The 27,644-nt window shown below is 39.4% G+C and overlaps 1 protein-coding gene across 1 annotated transcript in view; it reads left to right on the top strand.

Annotated features, from left to right (window-relative positions):
- LOC122798607 (ubiquitin carboxyl-terminal hydrolase 20-like) overlaps positions 1 to 27,644 on the top strand; it is a 1,084,102-nt gene that overhangs the window by 498,140 nt on the left and 558,318 nt on the right. The window contains exon 7 of the mRNA XM_044067685.1: positions 3,518 to 3,646. Coding sequence (XP_043923620.1) covers positions 3,518 to 3,646 — 129 coding nt within the window. The remainder of the gene's footprint in view (positions 1 to 3,517; positions 3,647 to 27,644) is intronic.

The raw sequence follows: 27,644 nt of genomic DNA, 5'->3' as shown, positions 1-27,644 counted from the left end.
GATCAGCTCTGAACCCATGTGTAAAAATGAAGGGTGAGATAGAATACCATTAAGGAATGTTATGGTGAGTACATAACTTCTTATGGGTGGTGAAAGCCAGGGTACCTTTTTGGCTAGGCTTATATAGGCCCTAGGGCCAATAGCCTAGTACCTACCTATGACCCATATCGTTAAGCTACTGCTCGGGCTTTATTGCCTCTGTTCTTGTTAGCGCTCTCTCTCACTATCTATCTGCATCACTAACTTTCTGGCTGTTATTTTCCTAACTGAAACTAACATTCTATTTTTCATGTACTACAACAGTCAATGTCACACACTGCACTACCTATCTACTATTTTTTGGACACTACCCACATTATGTATGGTGAGAGTGACTATCATTGTCTGCAATGTTTTAACTCTATAGAATTGTCTAGATGTGTAGTAATATATTGTAACATCTAGTAACATAGTTTGTTCTTTAAACTTATTTTTGTTAAGTATTTCTAATGTAATTTGTATTGTATTGGATTATACTGTATTTGTATTATACTGTATGTGGAGCTTTTCTCCCTGGGCCTCTGCTGAAAATGGGTTATGTAGACCCAGTCAGACCACCTCTGTAAACAAATGTTAAATAAATAAATATTACATCTATCTGACCATAGAGCTTGAATGAAGTTGTTAATACCTTTCCAAAAAGGGAGATGATGTCACATTGCTATACCATATGTGTATTTCAGAATCATATCTCCAGCATTTAATTATATTTGATTTATGCATAATTGTAATTTTGTTAGGAGTGACAAAAGCTCTGTGTAAAAATTTCCAATTGAAAATTTTCCAGTATAATGAAGATGTAGCTTTATCTGTAGATTTTAATATTATTTTCTTATATTATTTGGAGAAATCTTCATTATTAATTTTTGAGAAGTAGTTCCAATAGGAATTATCTAAATTTGCGAAGTCTAACTTAAGAATATTATAAATTTGTGACAAATATGATTTATTTTTTACTGATATTTATGAAGACTTCCAATAATTTGGGGAACAATTTCTTATCTAGGTTAAATATTGTATTAATCTCTGTGTTCTTAAAGTGTCTGAATATTTGTAAAATTAATCAATTCTCAGAATCTTGATATATCAGTACCATTTAAGAATGGATGCCAATAAATTATTTAATTGTTTCAATACTAGGATTTTGTTGAAGTTAGAGTTTCTAAGCAATCATTTGTCTATGCAATTGGAAACATAGAAAATTAAGTCTTTAATATAATGGTTAGAATATGTGAACTTTTATAAAGAGGAAATGATGTTATTTAAATAGAGAATTTCAGAAAAGGGTGTAGTTCCATTTACACAAAGTCTTTTAATAACCAGATAAAACTATTAATGACTATTTATGACTGGTTGTGATGTATGTATTATTAAACTAATAATGTTACTTGATGTATTTGTTTCCATTTTGAATCATAAGATGAATTTATCCACAACTCTGTACATTTTTAAATTGATAAAGTAGCATACAATTGAATATCAGGGAATCCTTTTCCATAATTATCCCAACCTTTTCTGTGCCAATCAGAGGAAACTCTTGATTTATTAGGATGCCAAAAATAAGTAGAATATTTATCTTCATTAATTTTTTTGGTGGAGATAGTACTGAAGTATTTTATGGAGAATTATCTTTTTAATAAGCATCAATTGCTTTCCATGGTAAAGAAGAATTTTTTCCAATTTGTGACTAAACTTAAAATATTATCAACAACCTGTTGAATGTTTGTATAATTCCTTTACTATTAGACGTAATCGTTATATCAATGTATTTCACTCGATTGCTATTCCAGTTAAAGTTAGAATATTTTTGTATGAATTTTTTTATTAATAAATAATGTACTTATTTATTATGATTAAATCTTAAATTTGAGATTTTTTCAAACTGACTATTAGAACTAATTATATGTCCTAATGAATTCTCTATATTTCCTATTGTTAGCAAAATATCCGCAAAGAGTTGAATCTTTAGTTCAAAATCATTTTTTTTGATACCATTAATGTTCTTATTGGATCTATTACTGTCTGTAAAGGTTTCTATAGTTAATGTAAAATGTAAAGGTGATAATGGACACCATTGATTTGTGCCTTTTTGTAATTTAAATGAATTAGAAAGAAAAGAACCTATTTTAATATAAACACAAGAGTTAGTGTATAACTTTAAAAATTAATGCAATTAGCTTAAGTGAGAAATTATAGATTTAAGTGTTTCAAAATAGGTACGACCAATTAATTGAGTTAAAAGTCTTGTCTAAATTGAGACTAATGATAGAAAGTTCTGTTTTATTGTTATTTGCATAGTCTATTGTACTTTTATTATATTATCTTGTACTTGTCTATTTAAAATAAACCTAGTTTGATCATTGTTAATTAGTTTAGGTTTAAGTAGATTAATTCTGTTACCTAAAATGGACATGAACATCTTGTACAAGGACTGTCATTTTTAGTTTTTAGCTTGAAAAGTGTTTTGGCATAAGAAAGTAGAAAATATTTGTTTATAACACTGTTAAGATTGTCAGAGCACATTTAAAAGTGATGCCAGCGTACTGAAATTAAGAGGCTGAGAACTGCCAGCATTATAATTTCAAACTCATGATATTTGAAGTGCCTTTTTAGGGTATTACTTTGTTTAATTAACCTGCATTTTATTTCATAACATAGCTTGTAATCTTCACTGCTTCGGTCACTGCTTCGGTCACTGTCTGTGTACAGTATTAGAATAATATCAAAACCATAATACTGTAACTTTAATTTAAATGGAGTATATCACTTTTAGTTATTTATTTGGAAAAGTAGCTTTGACCAAAAAATTATTTCAGCAGTGTTAAGATTATCAAAACACATTTAAAACAGAGTGAAACCTATAAAAAATTGAAAGAATGAGAACTGTACATCTTCATCATTTCAAAACTTTTGATTTTTTTAACGTGTCTTGTCTTATAGGTGGAGTACTTTGTGGTTAATTTGCTCCAGCAATCCCTTCCTCTAAATAAACTTTAACTATAAGGTCACTGCATCTTTGATAAAGGCAAAAACAAACAACAAAAATCCTGTTTTGTTTTCAAAATTATGATGACTTAGTATTCTTGCATTTGTAATTTGGAGAGGTCATAAATAATGTAACATTTCTGTCATTGTTAAGTCAGAAAATTTTCATTTTCACTATCAGTTATCAAACAAGGTTAACAGCTATGATATGTCTGTCTTTTGCACTCACAATTTGTTCCTGTCTTCTGTTAAATTTTCTGTTGATTTTTTTCTTCCAGAAGTGTCATTCATTTGAATAGAATCAATTATAATAAGTTATAACAATCACATTTTTATATTAGAACAGCTGTGCTATATCCATATGAATCTTGTTTTTTTTTCCTCTTAAATTGAGCATTAGAGTAATATTATACACTTTATAGTCTTTGAGGTCTGGAGTAGATGTAACATAAATCAACATATAATGACTTAATCTTTCCATCTTATTTTACAGCGCACAAATGAAAATTACTCTCTCTATGCATTGTGTAACCATTTTGGAGGAGTTAATAGTGGCCACTATAATGCAGTTATCAAATGTAGTGAACACTGGAATGAGTTTAATGACAAGTATTGTTACCCGGTAAGTAAGCACCTTTAATGACTTTCATAATTACTTTGGGAAAAGCTTTAAAAGTCAGCAGGAATCCTGAACCCATTCCTGACTAGCAATTGTTTATCAAATGGTTCTACACTAATATGATGTAATATAATGTTAACATCTGTAGACTACACAGAGCTAAGTTATAAGCAGGAAAAGCTACATAATGAACATTCAAATTGCCTAAAATGAAAATGGCAGAACACTGGAAAAGCAGTAGCATTTATAAAGATAGTGGGTGACAAAATCTCTTCCTGTTGCACAGAGGGATGAAGGCCTTACTGTGCCCCAGGCAACCCATGTTCAAATGTCAGCATGGGTGCTGGAAGGCCAGGCAGTGAGGGTGGGAGTGAGCAGCAGCATCAGCTCACACATCTTGAGAGGAAGGAGAAGGCCTAGGCTTGCTGCAGTCACAGCATTAAGATTCCAGAGAATCCTGCTGTAATTGGAATACTGCTTAGTTAAGAGTTTGTAGAAGAATGCGAAGCTAGCAAAGCTACAATAGGGAGGTGGGGTTAATACACACCCCTTCAAAAAGTATGATGCTGCACTAGCATCCTGTGTCTCTTTAGTGACTCTTGATGTGGTTTGGGTTGAGCCCAGAGGAGGCTGAGAGAAAAAAAGAAGTGGGAGGCAGCCGATGACCATCCCTGGTTGTCTCCATATTTCCCCTACTGCCTCTGAGTACTTAATGCAGTGGCTTTGCTTTAATTGCAGAATTCTAGTAAGCTTGACCAGAATTAGATGTAGTGAAATGAATTCACTGAATCCTGTTTCCTAGAACTTAATCACCAAGAGTTTTTTTGAGTGGAGAGACCCAACTGCCCCCCGCTTTGGGGAGGCTTTATTCCCCTCAGCTAAGTATAGCCATCTCTAATATCATAGCACTTTGTGTAAATCAAATATCACTGAATCCCTGACTGGTGCTTTTTGCATGTCCCCAGGATTCACCATTTAGAATTTGGAGAGTTCTTCTTCCCCTGATCTTGCTATGGTCAATCATTGAGGTCCCCAGCAAAATGAACTGCATTCATTCATTTTGTTTCTTTGTTAATGTTACATTCTTTGTTGTTAAGAATCTGAAGACATGTGTTATATTTTATCAGGTGGTTAGTGTTTAGGACTTGATGGCATTGTACAAGACATTTTCTAACTGTATGTGTTCAGCATGGTTTAATATGAATATTGCGAATGGAGATGCTCTGCAGATGGAACACTTGAAATTTGGATTTTCGAATGTCCATCTTGACGAACATCTACATATTGAAAGTTCGTATCAGTAGATGCACTGTGCATTCGCTGGCATGAACTCGACATACTGTCAGAGATCGCGGTACAGTGCGGTTTGGGTAATTCAACCCTTTCCTCACTGTAGTGTGATCTCAAAGTTGGACTGTATAATTTGCAGGGGGTGTGGTGGGTACCACCCCCCCCATGGGGGGCTTCCCCCCCTGCAAAAACGTAAAGTGTAGTGTTGTACAATATGTTAGTACTGCTGACAACAGGAACTGTTGTTCCTTTTGTGATAGGTGCAGGGGAAACGGTATGTTGATTCATGCCGAATTAACATTGCCGGATTATGTTCGACATTTACACTTTCATAAATGTCAAATTTCGAGAAAGCAAGTCAATGTTTTAGTACAAAATAGAACTGATGATCGACATTATGATAGTAAACCATTCAGCATTTTATTTATTTATTCGTCTGTCTTTGTTTACCAGGAAAGTCTGACTGGGGTAAAACCCTTTTTCAGCTAAGACCCAGAGAAAAAAGCACACTGTCTTGAACAAACTGCTTATTTAAAAAGCTCAAGAATGGTTAAAACAGCAAATCTTTAGCTGAATGTTGGTTAACTAATTAGAAATCTATTCTAACTGCAACTATAATTGTAATATAAAGGCAGTAAACCCAAGATAGTTTTCCTTAAACTCAAATTCATCACGGTTTGCTGATTATTCAAGTATCTACTCATTGCAGCCACTCAGAGACATAATTTGAATAGTTATCTAATTTTAGGTAACATGTATATCGTCATAATATTCCTTACTGTTTCACATTATTTCTTTAACTGTGCAGCACAGTACTTTTTTATACAACCACAAAGTATATTAGGCTGATATGCTTTCGAATAATATTGTTTTATTGCTTCTATTTTCTCTTCTTCCTATGCTCATGTTTGCAGAGTTCTTCTGCTTTTCTATATGAGCTTTGTACCCGTTCTCCAAGTAATCATAGGTACAGTGTTTACCACGTCCTTCATTTTTCTGTATACCTCACATTTTCCTTATTGAGATACTTCAGGTGCAATTAACTGTTGGTAGGACACCTATTCAAGTCACTGCCAGCTACACAACCCCCTCCATGAATCAGGACACCCACTCTACCTGTTTGGATCTACTTGAATCTATCAAGATACAGCCAAACACCATGGTTTTGGGTGACTTTTAACTACCCATCCATTGACTGGGTAACTTACTTGTGCTCAAACTCACTTGTCCAAAGGTTCCTTAACTTCGTTAACTCCGGTGCCCTGGAACAGCTGGTTGACACCCCCACAAGGGATGCCAGTATCCTGGATCTGGTGCTTACCAATATGGGGGACCACTGTAGTACCCCCCGCTGTGAGGTCTTTCCTGGTGATATCTGACCACAACTCAGTCTCATTTGAAGTAACTGTCACACCTGACCACCCAGCAGCAATTAAACTAAAATTCTCCAAAGCAGATTATAATCCCTTATGGGATGGTATAAATAGCTTCACTGCACCCCTCAGATGGAATTGACAACTATGCTGAGTTCTACAACAATGCATTGTACAAACACCTGTATAACTGCATTGACTTGGCCGTACCTGATAGGACCAAAACAAGCTCCTCAAGGAAGAGCAAACCTGCTTGGTGGACAACTGCCATTAACAGGCTTTACAACAAGAGGAGGAAATTGTTGTCTAAGAGTAAGAGGGAGCGAGCCCTAAACTGGAAACACTCCCTCCTCAGCTTAAACAAGCAAATAAGACTTCTTATGAAGTCCTCCAAAGTAAACTACAAATCCAAATTAGCTTCCTCAACTAAGAACAACCATGAAGCGTTCTTTAATTACATCTGTAACCTAAAAGGAAAGACCTAGATTTTGCCAAACTGGTAGTTAATGATACCACATATACTGAGCCTGTGGACATAGCTAACCTGTTGGCTGAGAGGTTTTGTGAAAACTTCACTTCCCTGTCCCCCACCACATGTTCCCCATGATATCCCTACCACCTGCCCCTTACCTTGTATCTCTAAAGAGCAGGTGGCAAACTCCCTCTCTAAGACAAAAAAAACAGCATCTCTGGGACCTGATAACATCCCAGGCTGTGTCCTACATGGGATGGGCTGCAACAAGAATTAGCAACACCATTGGATACTCTTTTCAGTCATAGTCTAAGCACTGTCTTCGTCCCAGCTGAATGGAAAGTGGCTACCATTATTCCCTTGCACAAAGGTGAAGCTTCCACTGACCCCAGGAACTATAGACCTATTAGTCTGACTAGCCTTATCTGCAAGGCCATGGAGCGAATTGTCATGGATCTTAGCAGTAAAGATATAAGTAATCTCCAAACATTTGACCCTACTCAGTTTGGAGTTGTCAAAGGGAGAGCATACCTGTTAAACCTGGTGGTCTTCTTTGAGGTAGTCACCAAGGCCCTGGACGAGGGGAAATCTTTCATACAGCCTACCTAGACTTAGCCAAGGCTTTTGACACTATCCCCCACTCAGGCATCATTGACAAACTCTCCCAACTGGGTATCAACCCTTATATCATTAGATGGATTGCTAACTGGCTCACTGATGGAACACATGTAGTCAAAATAGGGCAATCCACCTCCAAAAGCAGACCTGTAACCAGTGGTGCTCCACAGGGATCAATCCTGGGACCTCTATTGTTTGGAATCTATTTCTCCGATAGTACAAGCTAAAAATAAAGGTCTATGGCTGACAGATTTTGCTGATGACTGCAAACTGGAAGCGGTCATAGAATCTCCAGATGATGTCAGCATCCTACAAGAGGGTCTTACACAAACAAATGATTGGTGCCAAAGTCATGGCCTTAAACTAAATTCAAAAAAAATGTATTCTCATCCCTTTCAGTAAGAATGATGTTCCTGCTTACTACCACATAAACAGCAACACCCTAAGTGCACATTCAGTGGTAAGATACCTGGGCGCACATGTTGACAACAATCTTACCTTTGATCACCATGTCTCCACAGTGGTACCAAGGGCATTCTGTATTGCTTATCTCATAAGTAAGGGCATTTCCTGCAGAAAAAAAAGGAGTTATAACCTCTCTGTACTCTTCCCTCATCAGGCCAATAATTGAGTACAATGCCCCTTTTGGTATATAACTTTCCAATCACCTGCAGCAATTGTAGAAACTACAAAAGTTCCTCACGAGAAGAATTCAAGGTCTTTAGCATCTGTCCTGTGTGGATTGTCTGAAATCACTGTCACTTTATTCTGTTTCATACAGATTACTCAGAGGCGATCTCTGCCTTGCATGTAAGGCAATCTCTGACTCTGCTTTATTGGAAATGCTGCATATCCGCAAGTCAAATGGTACAAGGGTTACTTGCTGTAAGAGCTTAACCTGGTATGTGACATTAATAGAACCTGCTGGAGGGACAGATATGTCTCCCAGAGGTTACCACACCTTTAGAACAGACTCCCTCTTCATGTCAAACAGAGCATCCTGTTGGCCCTCCTCAAACACAATCTGGACAGTTGGATGGGTAACTGTAAAGTCACCCTGGGGGTTCTTCCTGTGTCCCTCTTGGGCACGGGCATTAGGTGCTGATCATGGAAGTAAGGGTAGAACATGGCTAAGCTTGTAAGGCCCCTAGGGCCATTAGCCTAGTAACTTCCTATGATCCTATTGAGGCATCACAATCCAGAGTTTCCCTATTTGTTTGCTCACAATGTACCCTTAGATTATTTACAAGTTTTCAAAGGTGACATTTTCTTTATTACTTCAGTCCTTGGATTTTCATTTTAAACGTTGCCTTCCTTGCGTCTTCCTCCCAAGCCTTCAGTTGGCTTTCCCTGTACAAGTTCCATTTGGACCACTTTTTGTCTGCCACATTTGATGTATCTTTAAGTCAGTCACATATGGAATGTCCCACTCCCTTTACCTCTAGTTCTTCCTGTTTTGTGTGATCTTTCAGCTTTTTTCTCTCTCTAAATATTTGTGTCACCAAAGCTGCCTTGCATTATTTTGTCATTTGGGATTGGAGCAGTACTTGTAATAAACAATATAGGGAAATGCTGATTACTACATAATTATTCTGGACATTTCCTCAGTTAGATAAACACTTGTATCTGAAAGTGACTAATCAGATATAACCAAATATACATAAGTGCTACACCCACAGTACACATTTCCTTCAGCATTTGAACTGTTTCTTTCCTTATTTTCAAGTGCATAAATCCATTGATAGCAAATGCCCTTTACACATGTGCTATACGGCAGCACTGCACAATGGGCATATAGGTGCTTTTAACCAGTTTGCATTAGACTGCTGTCCTTGTTTTACCCCCATATGTTACAGTACTGGATTTCTGTATTTTGTTTGCTAATTCCTTTGTTTTTTTTTTTTTCCTTTCCTTTCCTGGTATATTTTTCAAGCACGTCAAACTGTCCATTTCATTTCTTTCATACCTACCATAACTGGACTTGTATGCTTATTGGCACTTGTATAAACAACTCCTTGATTCACCAGCAGATGGAAGTCTGTGTGTACAATACTCAGGAACTGTCTTACATATTCAGTTTTCATTCTCTCAGGAGTAAAGGCAGTGCAACTTGAAGTGAGACAATTCTAGAATCTCATCATTTTCTGATGTAGTTCAGTGCTTATTGTTCATGACTGGCATGCAGGATAACCACTGACTAGCTGTTACTTCTTTCAGCTGAAATTGGCGAAGCTAAATACTGAAGTGATTTAACAGGTAACAAGTTTTCATTGTGTGCAGTGTAGATATCAATTAATGTGTCACTTCAACTGTAAGTCTACAGTCCTCCGGAAACATTTTACAACTGAAGGTGCATTTTAGCAGTAATTAAGTTTAATGTTGGTCTGTTGCACTGTGAAATATGTACAGATCGTTGTGGAAGTTATTCCAGCTGTGGGTCCAACCAATAGTGTGAATTTCTTTGTGAAGCTTGTAAGCGTTGCTATCATTGTGTCAAGTTTAGATCACTGATGTGCTGTCCCCTGTAGTAGTGCATTGTTTCATAAAGGAGAATATAGATTGGAAAGGAGGAACAGCCAACAGCAGCTGTCATTGAATATAGCAGCTTTCTAGGATGACGCTTCTCCTCACCAGATCTGGAAAACGTTTGAGAAAAATAAAACACTTTTTTCCCCACACAAACATAAATATGACAGTGCTGAGTGTTACACTGTAGTGGAGATGAAGAAGCATAAGCTCTTAAAGGGACAATCCCAGTGTCTAAAATTCGGGTCCAACTACAAGTAACAAAAGTAATGCCCACTTTAGCTATGTCACTCACATTCTCACCCACAGTGTCATTTTTCTTGTAAAGTTCCTTTATTTCTTAAATTCTGTCTTCTTTTGTCTCCCACTGTCAACTGTTATTTCAGTTTATGTTCCTGTCACAAATTAATTGAATCCTTGTTCCCATGTAATAAATATTTTACCCTGTTCAGTTCATCTTTTCACTTGTATCATCATCAGTAATTTAACTTTTTTGCTTAGCTATACTTTTAGGAGGGTTATAAGTGCAAACTGCTCCTTACAGTAACATTTTTTCCAAACGATCATTCATTGTGCTTACCTTACGCAGTGTCTCTTAAAGTCACTGTGAAGACATGTTTGAGTTTCAGACTCCGTATCCTTCAAAAACGACAGTAATCTTGTTAATTGTTATTGTAACAATTTTCTAAGGTTATAAGAGTAATATTTAAAATCTGTACTAATTTTTGGTCCGTTGTCCCTATTACCTTAGGCTTTGTGTAGATTTGTTGTTCGAACAGGTTGAGAGGCATGGATTGGAGTTTGTCACATTTGAAAACTGCTCCTTAAATTAAATCATTGTTTCTTCGAACGATCGTTCATTGTGGTTCCTTTCTGTAGGAACCACAATGAATGATCGTTCTAAAAAGCAAAGTTTTAATGTTGGAAACAGTTGTCAAGCACATAAAAGTAGAACTTTGCATGGAGATTTGCTTAACAACTGCTGGTTACATTAAAACATTGTTTTTTAGAAAGGTCATTCATTGCGGTCTCTATAGAAAGAAACCACACTGAACTTAAAACTTTTAAGTAAAAATCAGTTGCTAAGCAGTAAGCACTTAAAAGTAAAAGTGCATGCACTTTTGTCCACACCATCACATAGACTTCATGGATGAAGTAGCCCAGGATGGTGGGGACAAAACTGCACGGAGCAGACCTATCCACTGTCAAACATCTGAGGTTTGAAGTCACCCTGTAATGGCATCCATTAGCAGCCACGCTAACAGCAGTCCTGTTAGTCTATTAACTTTCTGTGTGCATGAGAGCAGTATTTAACATTTTTCCCCTTTTCTGAACGATTGTTCATTGCAGTTACTTTTTTAGGAACCGCAAGGAATGATCGTTCTGAAAAACTTCAGTACCTCAGGTTGTAAGAAAGGGAAATCATACAAAATGCATATTCTGTAGAATAAAAAAAAAATGTGCTGAAGTCATTAAATTTGTACTGAATTACAGTAATGAGTCTGTCTACCAAAAATACTCTAATAAAAGTACAGCAAAACCTGTGTAGACTTATTAATGATGACAATTGATTTTATCTGTAAAGTAACACATTCATATAACATAGCTAACGTATAGTTTAGTATTATTCAGTGTACAATAGAAAATGAGATATTTTCAAATATTAATCAAAAAGACACCCATTTTACCTAATGTACTCCCAAGGTGGGACTACACTTCCATACCTAGTGCACTTAATATAGTAGCTTTGAGGTTACACTACATTGGAAAAAATGAGCACTTTGTTTCACTGAAAAGCCAATCACTCCCTTAATATTCAGATTAGTGCAACTTTGGACTCTATATGCTGAGTTAGCAGCTGGTGTGGAGGACTCCCACTGATAATCTGCAAGCAGCAAATGAGACATTCCACTAAGCAAAATAGTAATACATGTTTTGCTATGTAACACGCATTACATTACTTTTTATTTTAAGTAAATGTTAATTAATTTATTTTGTTGGGTAAAACATTTCCCCATCTCCATGATTCATTGTTATTGTTATTAACATCATTAGTCTGTAATCTTATTATAAATACATCAAAAAGGGAAGTATGTAGTGAATGCTTATACCAGCACAAGTTTTCAGATAGTCACTGTATATAAAAATCTTGCTTGCTATTTCATTTTGAATTGTTCCACTGATTTTTATCAAAATATAAATAAATAAATAGATTTATTTAGCATCTATCATGTTTTGTTTGAGTGTCAATTTATTATTAAATGAGATATTTTGTCTTTAACAAGACCTGTTCATTGTGGATAAGTAGAGAATGTGAACAAAAGAAATAGACTCAATACAGAGAAAGGGTTAAAGCAATGGCAGAACATGCAAAGCTATGGGTATGATTCTTGACAGCAATGTACAAGGCAACATGTTGCTGAGTTCAAGGCAAACTTAATCAGTGCAATAAGAAACGAGATCTGTTAAAGCAGAAGATTAGAAACCATTACTGTGCAGTGCGGTTTTCATAGCAAACAGTCCAATGAGAGACTGTTGTGTCTTTCGGCTTTTCCCGGTTAGGGGTCGCCACAGTGGAACTCCGATCCGCTAATGATTGGTAGTTGATTTTTACATGCCGAGTTACCAGCCCTGACGCACAACCTTCAATGAAGGTACGCCCATTCACGCATGTCTCCATGCAGAAGACGCTCTAGCTGAGAATCGAACTGGACAGCATCTTACTGTGAGGTGACAACGCTACCGCAGCATCACCACCACGGAGTCCAATGAGAGACTAAAGAATGGTATTTAACTTAAAGGAGTTGCAGTTGATGTAATGCAGCCATGGAGCGAGGAAGGGTAATTTAAGTGACTGTTTCATTCACCTTTCAATAAAGGGGGAATAAATGCACAAAGATGTAGGGGAATAAATGTCAACATGTAAAAGAGAGGCACAGATTTAATGAAGTCATCAAAAAATGCTGCAGCCATAACTGTGGTCATTCTGTAGACAGAGATGATAAAATAGCTCAGATAATAATGGATCAGTTGTGCTGTTTTATCAACGTAAACTTATGACCTAGCAACAAAAGATTCACAAAGATTTGTTTTCAGTGTGCCCTGATTCTGAAAGAGTGGATCTCAGTGTAAGTGACTTACTTCAGTATAAGGCCTATCTATAAACAGGATTACACCAGGGGGCCAGATTCCAAAACACCTGCTCTCAGCCAGCTTTCTGTGTAAGTGGTAATTCACACTGAGAGCAAGTCTTTTGAACCAGGGCCAAACTGTTGCTTATTTCAAAGAGCACAAGCTGCAGGGATTAGTAATATAGTTCCTACATAGAACTATATAGTTTATGCCAGCATGAAGAGACTGAGGAAATGGTTGGGGCTGTGTTGCCCATTTCCTTTCTTGGATAAAGGGAGGCTTCTTTGTTCACCAGTGGCAGTGGGGAGCTTAGAGCAGCCTATCTATCCCTGGAGGAGTGTTCCCAGCACAAGAATCTGATAGTCTATTGGCCGTTTTGGGCCAATTTCTAGGTCTTTCAAGTCCCCCTGTATAAAACTCGCTTTGGCTTTTAGCGATTTTATGATAGCGCAGCATCGGGCAGCTCCGCTTAATTGGGTTTAAACCATTCTCGGCTCCACAAAGTCTGCTCTTCACTTTTTCCCTTAGAACTGATCTACTTCTCATAATAAACACCCTATTCCTACTCTAAAACCTGGCACTTGCTCACTAAAGCAATTATATAAGTCAGCACTAAAAAATTAAAAGCACTACACCCTCACAAACTCCCCTTGAGTACCTTGTTCCCCACTGGCCCTTTTTTTCAATTGTAAAGGAATTCCCAGTACGATTCTAGCATGTCCAAAGGTCAGTTGTCAATCTCCTCTCCGGTCCAGCTGGTGAATCTGGGAATCTTGAGGCAATGTTACAACTGCCTCATGTACACAGACAACCCTCTCCTCCTCCCAACAAATTCCAACACATGTGAGAGATGCAACCATATAGCCAAACTGGAGGCTAAGCTCTCTCAACTCAATACTGGCATAACCAGTCAGGAGGAGAAGGAAACCACACACACTACAATTCCAGTCTCACATAGACCTACCACGACAGCAAACCAACACATAAGCACACAAAACATACTGAGGTTCTAAATAAAAATCTGCCTAAGCAGCAGAGACCTCCAAAGCAGACACCCAAGCAACCGCTACCCCAAAACAAAACACATGCAACACATAGCTCACAAAGTCAGTGTGCCGAACAGTCACAGCCCTTAAGGCTAAACAACACACCTGATACACTTGTAACAGGTGACTCTATCGTCAGGCACACTGACGTCCAGCTCACTAGGCTGAACAAGGAGAAGGTCACGGTGAGCTGCCTGTCGGGCGCTAGGATCCGCCACATAACACAAACACTCAGGTCACTCCAAGGCAAGTACAAATATGACTCAGTCATTGTTCATGCTGGTGTGAATGACCTGAGACGTACCTCCCTAGACTACATGAAAAGAGACATAGAGGAGCTCTCTGAGCATGTAGCCCAGGCCGGTATGACCCTGACCTTGAGTAGCATCTTACCCTCACCAAGAATGATGCCATAATATGAAGACAAGATGATCAATTTCAACAATTGGCTTAAGTATTGGTGTCATTCAAAGGGGATCCAATGCCTGTCAGCCTGGGATGACATGCTTGACAAGCCACGATGCTTCGCTAGGGACGGCTTGCACCTGTCACCCCTGGGCTTTCGGATATTGGCAAAGGCTCTTGCCACCCCCATAGTGCCTTTTTTGGGCAAGGCTCAAAAGACAAACCCACCTCCATAGGTATCACAAGGGATAAGAAACTAAGAGTAATGCTACTCAACGCCAGAAGTCTAAACCTCAAGATGCACGCACTCAAAACTCTCCTTAGCATGGAGAACATCGATATCTGTGCAGTAACAGAAACCTGGTTCAAGGCTCCGAGAGCACCCCAGCACTACCAGGTTATACCTCATACCATGTTTTTTGGCCCCAAAACTTGGACCGAACCACAAAAGGCGGGGGGTATCAATATTCGTCAAAGATACCCACACCTCCAGGTTGGTGGCACAGCATGAAGCATCAGAGACTATCCATGTGCAACTAACAGTGGGTAAAACTGCCTTCCAGTTTATAGCCTGCTACAGACCACCCTCCCAAACCCAGGAACCCCACTTGGCCTTCCTGAGAACACTGGAAAATATGAAGGTCTCTCCAAACACCATTATATTGGGCGACTTCAACTACCCAAACATAGACTGGGAGCATTACTCTAGCTCCAACACCCTAGCCCAAAGGTTCCTAGAATTTATAAACTCAGATGCTATGGAACAACTTGTTACCACTCCCACAAGAGGGGAAAACATACTGGACCTGATCATCACCAACATGGGGGCTCTATGCTCCAGACCAGAAGTGTATCCCTCACTGGTAAGATGAGACCATAAACTAATCTCACTGGATATTCACATCCCGACCCCACCCCCTGCCCAGAAAACCACAGTGAAACTTCTCTAAAGCAAATTTCACACTCCTCAAAGCCGAGGTGGAATCCTTCAAACCCCCGGGCCTGTGGAAAATACGGCCCAGACCGCAGAATCCTTTATAAATGCATTCTATGAACACCTTCAGGAATGCATGGATCAAGCAATCCCAAATAAAACCAAGACCCAGTCCTCCAAAGGCAGGTGTCCTGTCTGGTGGACTCCAGCCATAAACAAACTATACAATAGAAGGAAGAAGCTACTACATGATAGAGCAAAATCCCAAAAAGGGAAGGCATCTCTGATCAGTATTAGCAAAAAACTACGGGCACTCATAAAATCGTCTAAGGCCAGCCTCGAGAGACAAATTGCACAGGACACTAAGGATAATCACAAGGCTTTGTTTAGTTATGTTAAGAACCTGGGTGGGAATTCCCAGATATGCTCAGAATTACTCTAAAATGACAAAAAATACACCAAACCCACAGACATTGCCAACATCCTAGCTGATAGGTTCAGCGCAAACTTCTCCCCCCCCCCTCCCCACCAAAAGGGCAAATATCTATCCCAGCAGAGTGCTGCCCCCCTGACATCTCAGATGCTCAGGTAAGAGCCGCCCTCTCCAAAGCAAAAAACACAGCATCAATGGGACCAGACGGTGTCCCTGGCTGCATCCTACACGAACTCCAAGAAGAGCTAAACCCAAACATAAAACTATTGCTCAATCTCAGCCTTACTACAGGATATGTACCCAAAGAGTGGCGTACAGCAACAGTGGTCCCTCTCCACAAAGGTGGTGCCTCAACGGATCCTGGAAACTATCGCCCCATAAGCCTGACTAGCTTGGTCTGCAAAGCTATGGAAAGGATCATCATGGATCTCATAAATAAAGATATTGGGGACCTACAGACACTGGATCCTACCCAGTTCGGCTTTGTTAAGGGCAGATCCTGCCTCTTAAACCTGGTCAATTTCTTTGAAACCGTCACCAAGGCCATTGACGAGGGGAAGGTGGTCCACACAGCCTACCTGGACCTTGCAAAAGCCTTCGATACAATACCTCACTTGGGCATTATAGATAAGCTCACCAGCTTAAATATAAACCCCTATGTCACTAGATGGGTTGCAAACTGGCTCAAGAACAGAACCCACATGGTTAGAATTGCTGGAGCCATGTCAGACTCCAAACCAGTTACAAGTGGCGTCCCACAAGGCTCAGTCCTGGGACCTCTTTTGTTCGGTGTATATTTCTCTGAGGTACAGGCCAACACAGAAGGACTGTGGCTGACCAAGTTCGCAGATTACTGCAAACTAGGCGTCATAATCGACTCTCCAGCCAACACAAGCATCCTACAAAAGGGCCTCATAGAAACGGACAACTGGTGCCAGAGCCATGGCCTCAGGCTAAACACCAAAAAGTGTATAGTCATCCCCTTTGGCAAAAACAAACACTGCACCATTGGTGTACACATGCGGGGGAATTTTAACTGGAAAAATGTTAGGGGCTGCCATTGCTTTGATCCATCAGTATGTGTTAGAGGCTGAGGGTGGTGAGGAGGATAATGCTGACAACTGCCATAGACCGAGGAGGAGAAGTGTGTTCAGACCAAGGGTAACGTACCAGGGGCTACATGATCTGGAGATAGTAGAGTGCTACAGGATGGACAGAGACATACTGCAGCAAATCATCGTGCTGTGCTGGGCTCAACTCAGACCCAGAGCCAACAGAGGGGAACCCATCCCAGTGGATACGAAGGTATGTGTAGCCTTGAGAATACTAGCTACAGGTACTTTCCAAAGACCTACTGGGGACATCATGGGGGTCTCACAGGCATCTGCATCCAGGGTACGCCACCAGTTCCTGGATGCCATGCTACTACATGCCGGTGAGCACATTTACTTCCCCAACACACGTGAGGAGAGGACCAGCGATATCCATCTCTTCCACCATGTAGCAGAATACCCGGAGGTACTGGATGCAATAGACTGCACGCACATCCACATCAAATCACCACCCGATGAACAGGGTAGGGTCTACGTAAACCGCAAGGGCTTCCCTTCCATCAACTGCCAGGTCATGTGCAATGCCAGGGCATTGTCATGAATGTGTGTGCTGGCAGCCCTGGAAGCTATCACAACTCCCACATCTGGCATTCGTCACAGCTGTACCAGGCATTTGCCAGTGGGTCATCCTGTATGGCCATCTGGTGGGGGATGCTGGCTATGCACTGGAGCCATGGATGATGACACCCATCAGAAGTGCACACACATCCACACAAGAACGGTATAATGAGGCACATACACAAACCAGGATCATCATAGAGCGTGTGTTTGGGATGCTCAGGTCATGGTTGTGCTGCCTTAACATATCTGGTGGAGCCTTGCAGTACTCTCCAGCCACATGTGCACACATGTTCATAGTATGTGCCATGCCTCACAATATGATTCTGTGGAAACAGCTGCAGCAGAAACAGCATGGGGAAGGGCCGGCCACACAGCCCACCACCATTGCCAAGGTCCCCACAGGCACAGAGAGACTCAGAGGAGGAGGCCCCAAGCCTGCTCCTGTAGGCAGACAAAGGCGTGCCCAGTATGCTCAGGCCTTGGCAAAGAGGCAACACATAGCACACACACCGACACTTGTAGGGACCCCAGGGACTGACACCTCTGTCTGACTCGCACACACAGTAACATGGATGACACACACATCACATTACCTTAACTTACCATGTATAGGCAGTGTGTACTGTGTGCATCCAGCATTGGCGGCCCTCAAGCACTGTCCTCACAACTGTGCCAGCACAAGGTAAGTCTGTCTTCTTTACAATAAATGAATGGATTAGTATGTTTTGGTAGCATATCTATGGTAATGCTGCATGCATCATGCATGCAAGGGGAATGGGGTGGCCTACTAGGATAGCAGCAGACAACTATGTAGGACACCAGGAAATGTCTGCCCAATACTGGTCTCCCCACACTATGCAGTAGTACCCAAAGTGGCAAATCCCACTGCAGTATATGTGTGGGGCCAACTAACTGGGGGGGGGGGGGGTCATAGGTCACAGGCATGGATATCAGTGTGGAGGTCCCATACCCACCTGTCAGACCCACACAGCAAGTCAGCTGTAGAAAACCAGAGAGAAATGTCTGGCAAAGGCCCACAAATGGTGGCAATGTTGAATTACCCCCCTACAGACTCAGGTCTTGCAGCTGCAATAAGGCTATGAAGGGTAAGAAGTCTGAAACTCAAATGTATGCCATTACAATCTGCCTGTGGCCTTTATTGATATGCCTCTAGTCCCCAAGACAGGGTACAATAGTATGGTAAATGGAACCAAAATGTAAAGAAAATAACAGCACAGTCTTTGCAAATGTGTACAGTTGACAGGTGTGCCTCCCCCCAGTATACCCGCAGAAATGCAGTAACATGTATATTTGCAGGGAAATAGCAGCATAGCACACATTGGAGGGCTGTCCCAATATACATGAAAACATGTTGCATGTCCACAATATGCAGGGGTCAATGAGTTATGTGTATGTGTGGCTAATACTGTCAGGATCTGGCCAGCACATTCTCCTGGCAGTCGTCCTGTAGTGCCCTAAGTACAGTGATGTCTTTGACAGGGCCATGTGCAGATAACTGCAGTGGCAACTGTTATGCATGTCAGTAACACCTACTGCTCTGCCACTGACATATCTGGAAATCACAGTGCTATGTGGACTATACTACACATATAATGGACTTCTTGAAGGCTGTGTAGCTGAGGTGCTAAGGCTTTTGTGAATATAGTGCTTTTTGGTACTGTTGCCAGTGGTTATTTTCAATAATTCTTATTTTATTTATGTTTGCTTTTACATATAGTGGACATGCCTGCACAGTGGAATGCACTCTGAACCCACACCCATAATTCCCAACCACTGACAGCAAGACATCTGGACAAGGGCAGAAACAGAAGTGGAACAAAGGCACAATGATAGGCATGTGTTGTAAATAATGCCCTTACATACTGAGAAAGTTGGTAGGGTGAGGGATTTGCTGTAGTGGGAATTGTCTGACGGTTATGTAGTCTGAAACAGTAATGTCTGTCATCATTTTGTAACATCACTCTTCAGTTATATGTAACTAACTTGCCATAAAAACACAAGTATACGTAGAAAGGATGAAACCTCTAGCCAAACACCTGGACAACCTGCCAAACGATGTACAGGTGAGAGGTATGCCCATACAAGGATATGACATCTCAGGTTAGAAAGATACCACACAAGCAGGAGATCCCCAGCCAGTATATTACCAAGTTGCTGTACTTGGTTACACAGCGCATCATCACTCAACTGGCTGTAGCCACACCTCACAACTGGCCTTGTTGGGCAAGAATTTACATAGCTGCCCTCATAATATTGGTCTATGCATCATACAACTAGTATTCCTCTGGTAAAGCACTGTGATGATCTGAGGATGTCTGGCACTATGTAATGACACAATACATTGCAGTGTCAGACTACAGATATGTCAGAAAAAATGTCTGCTAAACAAACCCAGTACCCCAAGGAAAGTCCAGTGTACTCCTGAGTGGTATGGCTGTAGCACACAAAACCACGGACAGGAGTACACTTATGTCTGGAATGGAGTCCCACTGTAACTATAGAAGGTCACATTGGGCATGTTCCTACACTTAGAGAATCAAAGGACATGTTGGAACACACATCGGACTATATGACTGTATTGTGTATATATGTCCGTGCATACAGACAGCTATGTACACCTTAACTGTCCCAACACATACATCAGACAGAATTACCCTCAGCTAGCTGTAGGTGGCCCATATGTGATATATCTGCATCTGTTGCATGTGATACACAGACATATATATGGGTGGGCAACAGATGACATATGTGAAGCATACACATACATAGATGTTGAGAAATGAGAGACAGTGATAGGGAGAGAGAGAGACACACACACACAGGGGGGACACAGACAGTGTGAGTCATACATGGATACCCTGAATGGCATACACTGATATCCTGCTGTGGACAGTGGCATACCAGTTGTAAACAGTTGCATGTGCCAGCATAAAAGTTGAGCCCCATTGTGTAATAGTACTGAGGTTGGGTTTATAATATCGCATCACCTGTGTGTGTGTGTGTGTGTTCCCACTCAGTAAACTTCACATTGCCCAACTGGACAAGTTCTGCTGCTGTCAGTCACCTTAGAAGTACCATTGGACATCTATCACCCCTAGAAGCTTTGTAGCCTGTGCAATAACTGCGTAACACTATAGTACAAATAACTAGATAGGTAGGGGTGCTAATCTCAATGCTGGCAACTGCAACGCAAATATATATAGAGAGAGACAGCGAGAGGAGAGATAGATCTTAAAACCTGATAGACTATCAGCATTCAGAATTATTTAATGCATATATTAATATTCATCAACAAACATGTTTCTTCAAAAAGATACCAAACGTGACAAGAGAAAACTCACTGCTGAAGACCATGTTGTTAAATGCACTGTAATGCTAATGATTATCCAGTAAGATGTGCATTTTATACTCCGTGTTGGTAATCTAATACAATATGTATAATTTTGCCATTTTAGTGTGCAGATAATAAGAGCCCTCACACATACACTTATATACACACAAATACATGCATACACACACATGCATGCGCACGCACACACACACACACACACACACACACACACACATACACATACACACACACAAATATACATCTCATTACAAAAGGTTTCTCATCCAGGAAGAAAGAGGTCATAATCCCTCTCTCCTCATCCCTCATTAGACCTATTATAGAATACAACGCCCCATTTGGTATGTACCTCACTAGACACCTACAAGAACTGGAAAGGCCACAAAATACCTCACTAAGAGGATCTTAGGCCTTAGACACATGCCGTATATGGACAGACTCAAAAAACTCCAGCTATACTCTGTCTCATATGGCCTACTTAGAGGCAATCTCTACTTGACCTACAAAGCCATATCTGACCCAGAGCTGCTAGATATGCTACACCTAAAGAAATCCCAATCCTTCCATGCCACATGCTCCAGGGACCTAAACCTCATTACCACAATAAACAGAACATGCTGGAGGGGCAGGTTCCTAACCCAGAGGCTTCCCATACTCTGGAACAAACTTCCCATTCACGTCAAGCAGAGCACTTCACTGGCCCTCTTTGAGAGAAATCTTGACGAGTGGATGGGCAATAGAAAGTTTACCCCGGGGATCACTTCAGTGGCCTTGTTTGACAGGGGCACTGGGAACTAACTTTGGGCGGCATGATGCCAGGGAAATCTCCTTGGGATAGGCTTATATAGGCTCCAGGGCCGTTAGCCTAGTACACACCCATGAACCTATATAGATATGTGTGTGTGTGTGTGTGTGTGTGTGTGTGTGTGTGTGTGTGTGTGTGTGTGTGTGTGTGTGTGTGTGTATACACACATATATTTATAAATATATAAATTACAAGCAACAGAAAGGCATATATGATATAATATGTACAGTACACACACCTCTCTCTCTCTCTTAAATAGATAGATATAAATACATACTCACACAAAGGTGTCTGTCTTTATATGCATGGGCCTAGTTCATTTTGTTGAAAATTGCATTTCTTGAGAGCAGATTTTTCTGCGCAAGTTGTTGAGTAGTACATTCATTGATTTATGCTACAGATGAGTCACGTACAGTCTACTATGAAACACACATTGGTGTTTAACTGTCTTTGCGGCTGTGCGACCACAGGGCTAGTACAAAAGATAAGTGATAGTGTGTGTGGATGGCAGGGAATGTAAAGTGTTCTTGGTACTAAATGTTAGTATTTGCACTGCAGATGTAAACCTTATGCTTATCTTTGCTATATTTTTACTGTGACTATATGTTTGGTTTAGATACAGTTGTTATAACTATAGCCTAAGAGTACTTTATATTTTTTGCTGAGTGTTAGAGGATGCCCCTAAATCTATTAACAAAAGTAGATTATTGCATAACCTGTCTACTACAACTAATGGTTTTGCCAAAGCCCAGCTAAGTTACAACATAAGTATTGAGAACCTTCCATTTAATTGATTACTTTAGACTGAAAACTTTCTATCAGCCACTCTTTGATTAAGTCACTGTATAATCTAAATAAGAGTAATACAGACAGTTCAAGCCACTAACTTGCCCATAAAAAGAGACAGGAAACAAATGCAGACCTTAAGGTAACTTGCATATTTAGATGTAAGGGCTTTACAAGATTACTCGAGTCAATGTACCATAATGTTCATGTAATGGATTCAACTTTTGATATGACCTGTCATAATTGACTGTCATTATTAGTAACCATCAGCAGTGATAATTCTGTGTTCACATTCTCCACCGAAAAATGCTGGAGTGGGCTTCCTGTACAAGTTAAAAAACATACAACTTCAGAAATTCTTAAAAAATTCAGACTGCCCCTATGGAATATGTTATGTCATGTCATGTTCTTCTATAACACTGTGCTTTTTTTCTCCAATACTTGTTGAAAACTACACAGATTCACTGCTTTCCTTTGTATCACTTTTTTTCTTGTACCAGCTGTACATATTAAATATATTACAGACATGATAGCTCCCATGATACAAGGATTGTATGCTTGAATTCTGTAGCATATGCTAACATATGTATTACTACATAAGTAACATGCATATCTTATTTGTACTAGCAGTCTGTATCTGTAATCCTTATATGTAAGTAAGTCATTCATTTTGCAATTATTTAATATTGCCTTCTGTTTATGCCTAGTGTACATAATGCAGTTTATATAGGATGTGGGCACAGCTTTGACGGTGAAAGTGGATGTGGTAATTTGTGGCTGTTGGGAATGGAAGGGATTAGATACAGCAGAATACTTAGAGATGTTGTACTATCTATAGAATAACAGTTGAACTGTATTGCAGTTTCGAGTCATGAGTTATCTGGAGAGGGATTTAGATTACATTTTTGGCCAGGATTTAATATTTTTTAATGGATGTCCAATTTTATCTGTGCTGTATTTAGTATTATTCTGAAAGTTATTATAGTATATTTTTTGTCTTCATTAATTTCTTTGCTTTTTAGTCTGTTTGCAAAGCATTTGGAAGTTTTCAAGATATTGAGGTGTTATATTTTTGCCATTCTTTCCATGCTTTTTATTGATCCTTCATTAGCATTCTACTATTTTTGGATAGTCAAATTGCACTGTTTTTAATTTCTTCCTTGAAGGAGGTGAAAGGCTGTATAGGATATTTAGGAAAGTTGTATGGAATTCAGTTACAGCATCATCTAAGGGGAGGATTTTTAGGAAGTTCCAGTTAAGAGATGATAGTGTAGTAATGAACATTTCTGGGTTTAACTTGGAAAGGTTACGTGTCATTTTCTAAATGTGCTGTTTAACTGGATGTGTGATATATGTAGACATGTAGATTGGGTGATGATCACTGAGAGAGCCTGACATTGTACCTGTGGTGGAATATTTGCTGGGGCATGATATGAGGATCCAGTCCAATAGAGAATTTGGATGTTTTGCTATAATTTGCGGTGCTTTTGATTAGTTGTGTGAAACCATACAAGTTCAAGCTAGATATAGGGGAGTTGGAGCTTATATCTATCCAACTGACATTTACATCACCTACTGGTATTTTTTCTTACGGAAATGTTATGGATATCTAATGTTGGATATCTTCTAGTATAGCTGTATTGTCACCAGGAGAGAGATGAAGGACAGTAATACATATTTGTTTATAATTGTTTATTTTGAGGAAATCAATAAGAAGCTCTGCTGAACTGAATTTTGTTGTTGATTTGCTGTAAGGGGAAAGGTGAGAGGTACTGGGAAGTATTAAAGCAACATGACCAGCTTTCCTCTTAATATGGTCATTAAGGATTATACTACATCCAGGAGGTATAACTTAGGAGTCATTTATGCTGGATTTAAGCCAAGTTTCAGTTACAGCGAGAACATCAGTCTTATGTCAGGAAATCCAGACATGTAGTTTAGCAGTTTTATTTCTTATCCTTCTAATATTTATTGCAGCAAAAGTTAGATCTTCAGAGTTGAGTATTGGCTGTTCTGGGATTTCAGAAGTGTGTGGGAGAGAATTATCGTTGTGTTTATTCTGATGGGTGAGGCTAGGATTAAGGTATATATCTCCTCCAAGAAGGATTTAAGTATTTATTGGGGAAATATGCATAATTGTTTTTTGGACAGGATCCTTGCACGTACTTTTTTTTTTGGTTTGAGTTGAAGTGCAGCTAATCAGCCTATATTTGGAATAAAAGTGAGGGGCATATTAAATAGGTATTGTGCAATATGAGGAGAATGTAAAGAGGAACTATGTGGAGGTGTTTGAGACAGAGCTGGTGATATGTTGTGAGGTATTATGGATTCATGGTAGGATGAAAAATGGCGTAGTAGGAATAGAAGGATAGAGGAGAAGTTGAAGAGTAGGATAATTAAGTAGTGGTATCAGTATTTTATAGATGCCGGATAGTGGGGAAGAAGCAATGCAGAAGGAAACAAGAAGTTGCAGGACAGCAGAAGATTCAGTGATGATGGATTCTGAAAACTGGAGGAGGGTAGGTAAGGAGATAAGTATTTTGTATATAAGAAGGTTGTCCTGATATCTTCTCTGGAATGTTGGGAATACAGTGGTATTAAATGCTAGAGTATGAAGAAGTAGTCAAAATAACAAGAAATGAGAGTTTAATTGGGAAAAGAAAAAGATACAAGGCAGAACAGATAGATACTATTTGGGAGGGTTGTGATTATATATGTATATGGTGCAAAGCAGTATGGTAGGAATAAAGATAGTTGGGAATTGTGTTAAAATGAATGGAGATATGGAAGTAGGACTTGAGATGAAGTGTATCTATAGAAGTAGTACGGTCAGTTGGGGAAGGTTTTGCACTAAGAGTCACAAGTGAAATGTGCATGTATAAAATTAGACTAAGAGGAGGTGTGTGACATTTGGGGGGGTAGGTCAATTTATAAGAGAGAGCAATCAGTTTAAACCCAGAACAAAGCAATTAACAAAGCAATGTGAGAAAATCAGGTTGTCTGTCATTTCCTAAGACTAAATAACTGGCATATGCAGTATAGTCTACTGGTCAAGCAGAAAGAGAATGTGGTCAACTTAGTAGGAAGTCCTTGAGTGCATTTACTATTGCATAGGGACTTTTGAATCACAGAGAAAGCTTGTATTTAACTAAGGTTAATCTGCAACAAGGTTATTTCTGATAAAAATCCTTACATTGAAGAATGACAAAATTCTCAATATGCTTGTAGATGTAAGGCTTGCGGCAGGGCTCTTGGAATATCAAGTTATTATAATGAAACCAATAAAAACGAACAGGAGAATTTCTGCCAAGATTTTACTTCTGGTCTGTGATCTCCATTTATTCGCCTTACATTCTTAGGTTATTATAATGCTTATCTCAAATTTAAAAGGAGAAGTAACTACACCAGGAGATTTTAGGTCCATATCTTAAACCTTGATTCAAAAATCTTTGCTAACATTTTGGCCAATATATTGTATACTGCCCTTCTGCACCTGATACATACTGGTCAAAACGGTTTTGTTATAGGTGGGATAGAGCAGACAATTGATAGGAAATTATGAATTTTCTCCAAAATGTTAACTACCTGCAAGATAAAGTGGGAATTGTTCTTTTTGATATTAAAAAAAAGCCCTTGACTCAGTAGACTGGGACTTCTTTTTAAAGTTCTTGAATACTGGATTTGTGGTAACACCTTTCTGAAATGGGTTGAGAGCTTATAGTCAACACCATCATTCCATGTCCTCATTAATTGTAATATTTCTGAGCTGGGACTAATTAGAAGGGGAACCAGACAAGGGTGCCCCATCTCCTGACCTTTCTTGTTAATTATGGAAAAGCTACATTATTTGATTAGGCACAAGCTGGGGTACCATTTTCAGAGTGAATGGTTAATTCCTTCTTATTATTTGCAGATGATTGTGTACTTATGAGCAGTAATCTACCAAAAGTGTTCAGCAAAGAAAAGGGAATTTTCTCAGTTTTTGGGGAAATTTCAGGTTTAGTGTATAATTTATCCAAATCAGTGGCGATTAAATGTATTTACTCTCAATATGGTATGGAGACACACGATATTCCAATAGTTTACACTTTCAAATATTTGGGTTTGATATTACACAAATTTTTGAATGACATGGTAAATGATAATTTGTGGGAGTTAACCACTGAGCTTGAATACTACCTAAAGTGAACAATTTTAAATCTGTTAGTGGGAAGGTGAAGGCAATCAAAGTCATGATTATTGCATACATCATGTTTTTCATTAGGAATATTGTAATCTCAGTAAAAGATTTCTGTATTAGTTACATACAGGAACTTATCACAGATATGGTATTGGTGATGGGGGGGGGGATCTGAATCTGTGGCTTATATTCCAAAACAGTTCAGTAGATAGGGCCTCCCAATATTACAGGATATATTCCAGCTTTTCAAATGACTCTGATCACCAGAAGAGGACTGAAAGGAAATACACTCCAAAGAAATAGGAAGGAAAACTATACTAGATGTCTCCCCTTACCCATATCAGAATGGCTTCAGAAGATGTATTGGTAGAGTATAGAATTTTCTGGCAATAGCTATGGGAAAGGACCTGCAAACTGTGTCTGATACCACACTAAGATTAGGACAATGATAAACTGATCATGTAGGAAATATTGGGTGACCGTGGGAGTGATGGAATGGTCACAATTATTAATAAACCTAATAAATTATACTCTTAAAAATTTTGCAGACATTAAAGCAAGTCTTTCATACTGAGCAGCAGGACTGGCTTACCTGTTGGTAGATAGGCCAGATTTAGCATCAATTGAATGCTACACCAGAAGTCCACAAAATGTTTTGACTTGGCATAAATGGATGAGGATTACATCTGGAAGAACCAAGTTAATATATAAGGATATATGGGAGAACTAAGCCAAAGACTGGACAAAGTGGCTGATGACGAGATGGAAGGGTCAAGAAAAAATATGATTGTGTCTGTCATAATGGGAGCAAATATGGTGGACACATAGCATGTGTAGATGGCCTAGAAACCAGGACCAGCAGATGAAACTTCTTTATACGTGGTACTTTACCCTGCAGCCTCTGGAGGTCTGAAATGAAATCAGATATTTATGGGTGGCACTTTACTCTGGGAGGCTC

This window comes from Protopterus annectens, chromosome 3.part1, assembly GCF_019279795.1.
Source record: "Protopterus annectens isolate FY-2018-M chromosome 3.part1, PAN1.0, whole genome shotgun sequence".
Lineage (NCBI taxonomy): Eukaryota > Metazoa > Chordata > Ceratodontiformes > Protopteridae > Protopterus > Protopterus annectens.
The sequence above is the reverse complement of the archived record's forward strand: the minus strand, read 5'-3'. Positions and strand labels throughout refer to the sequence as shown.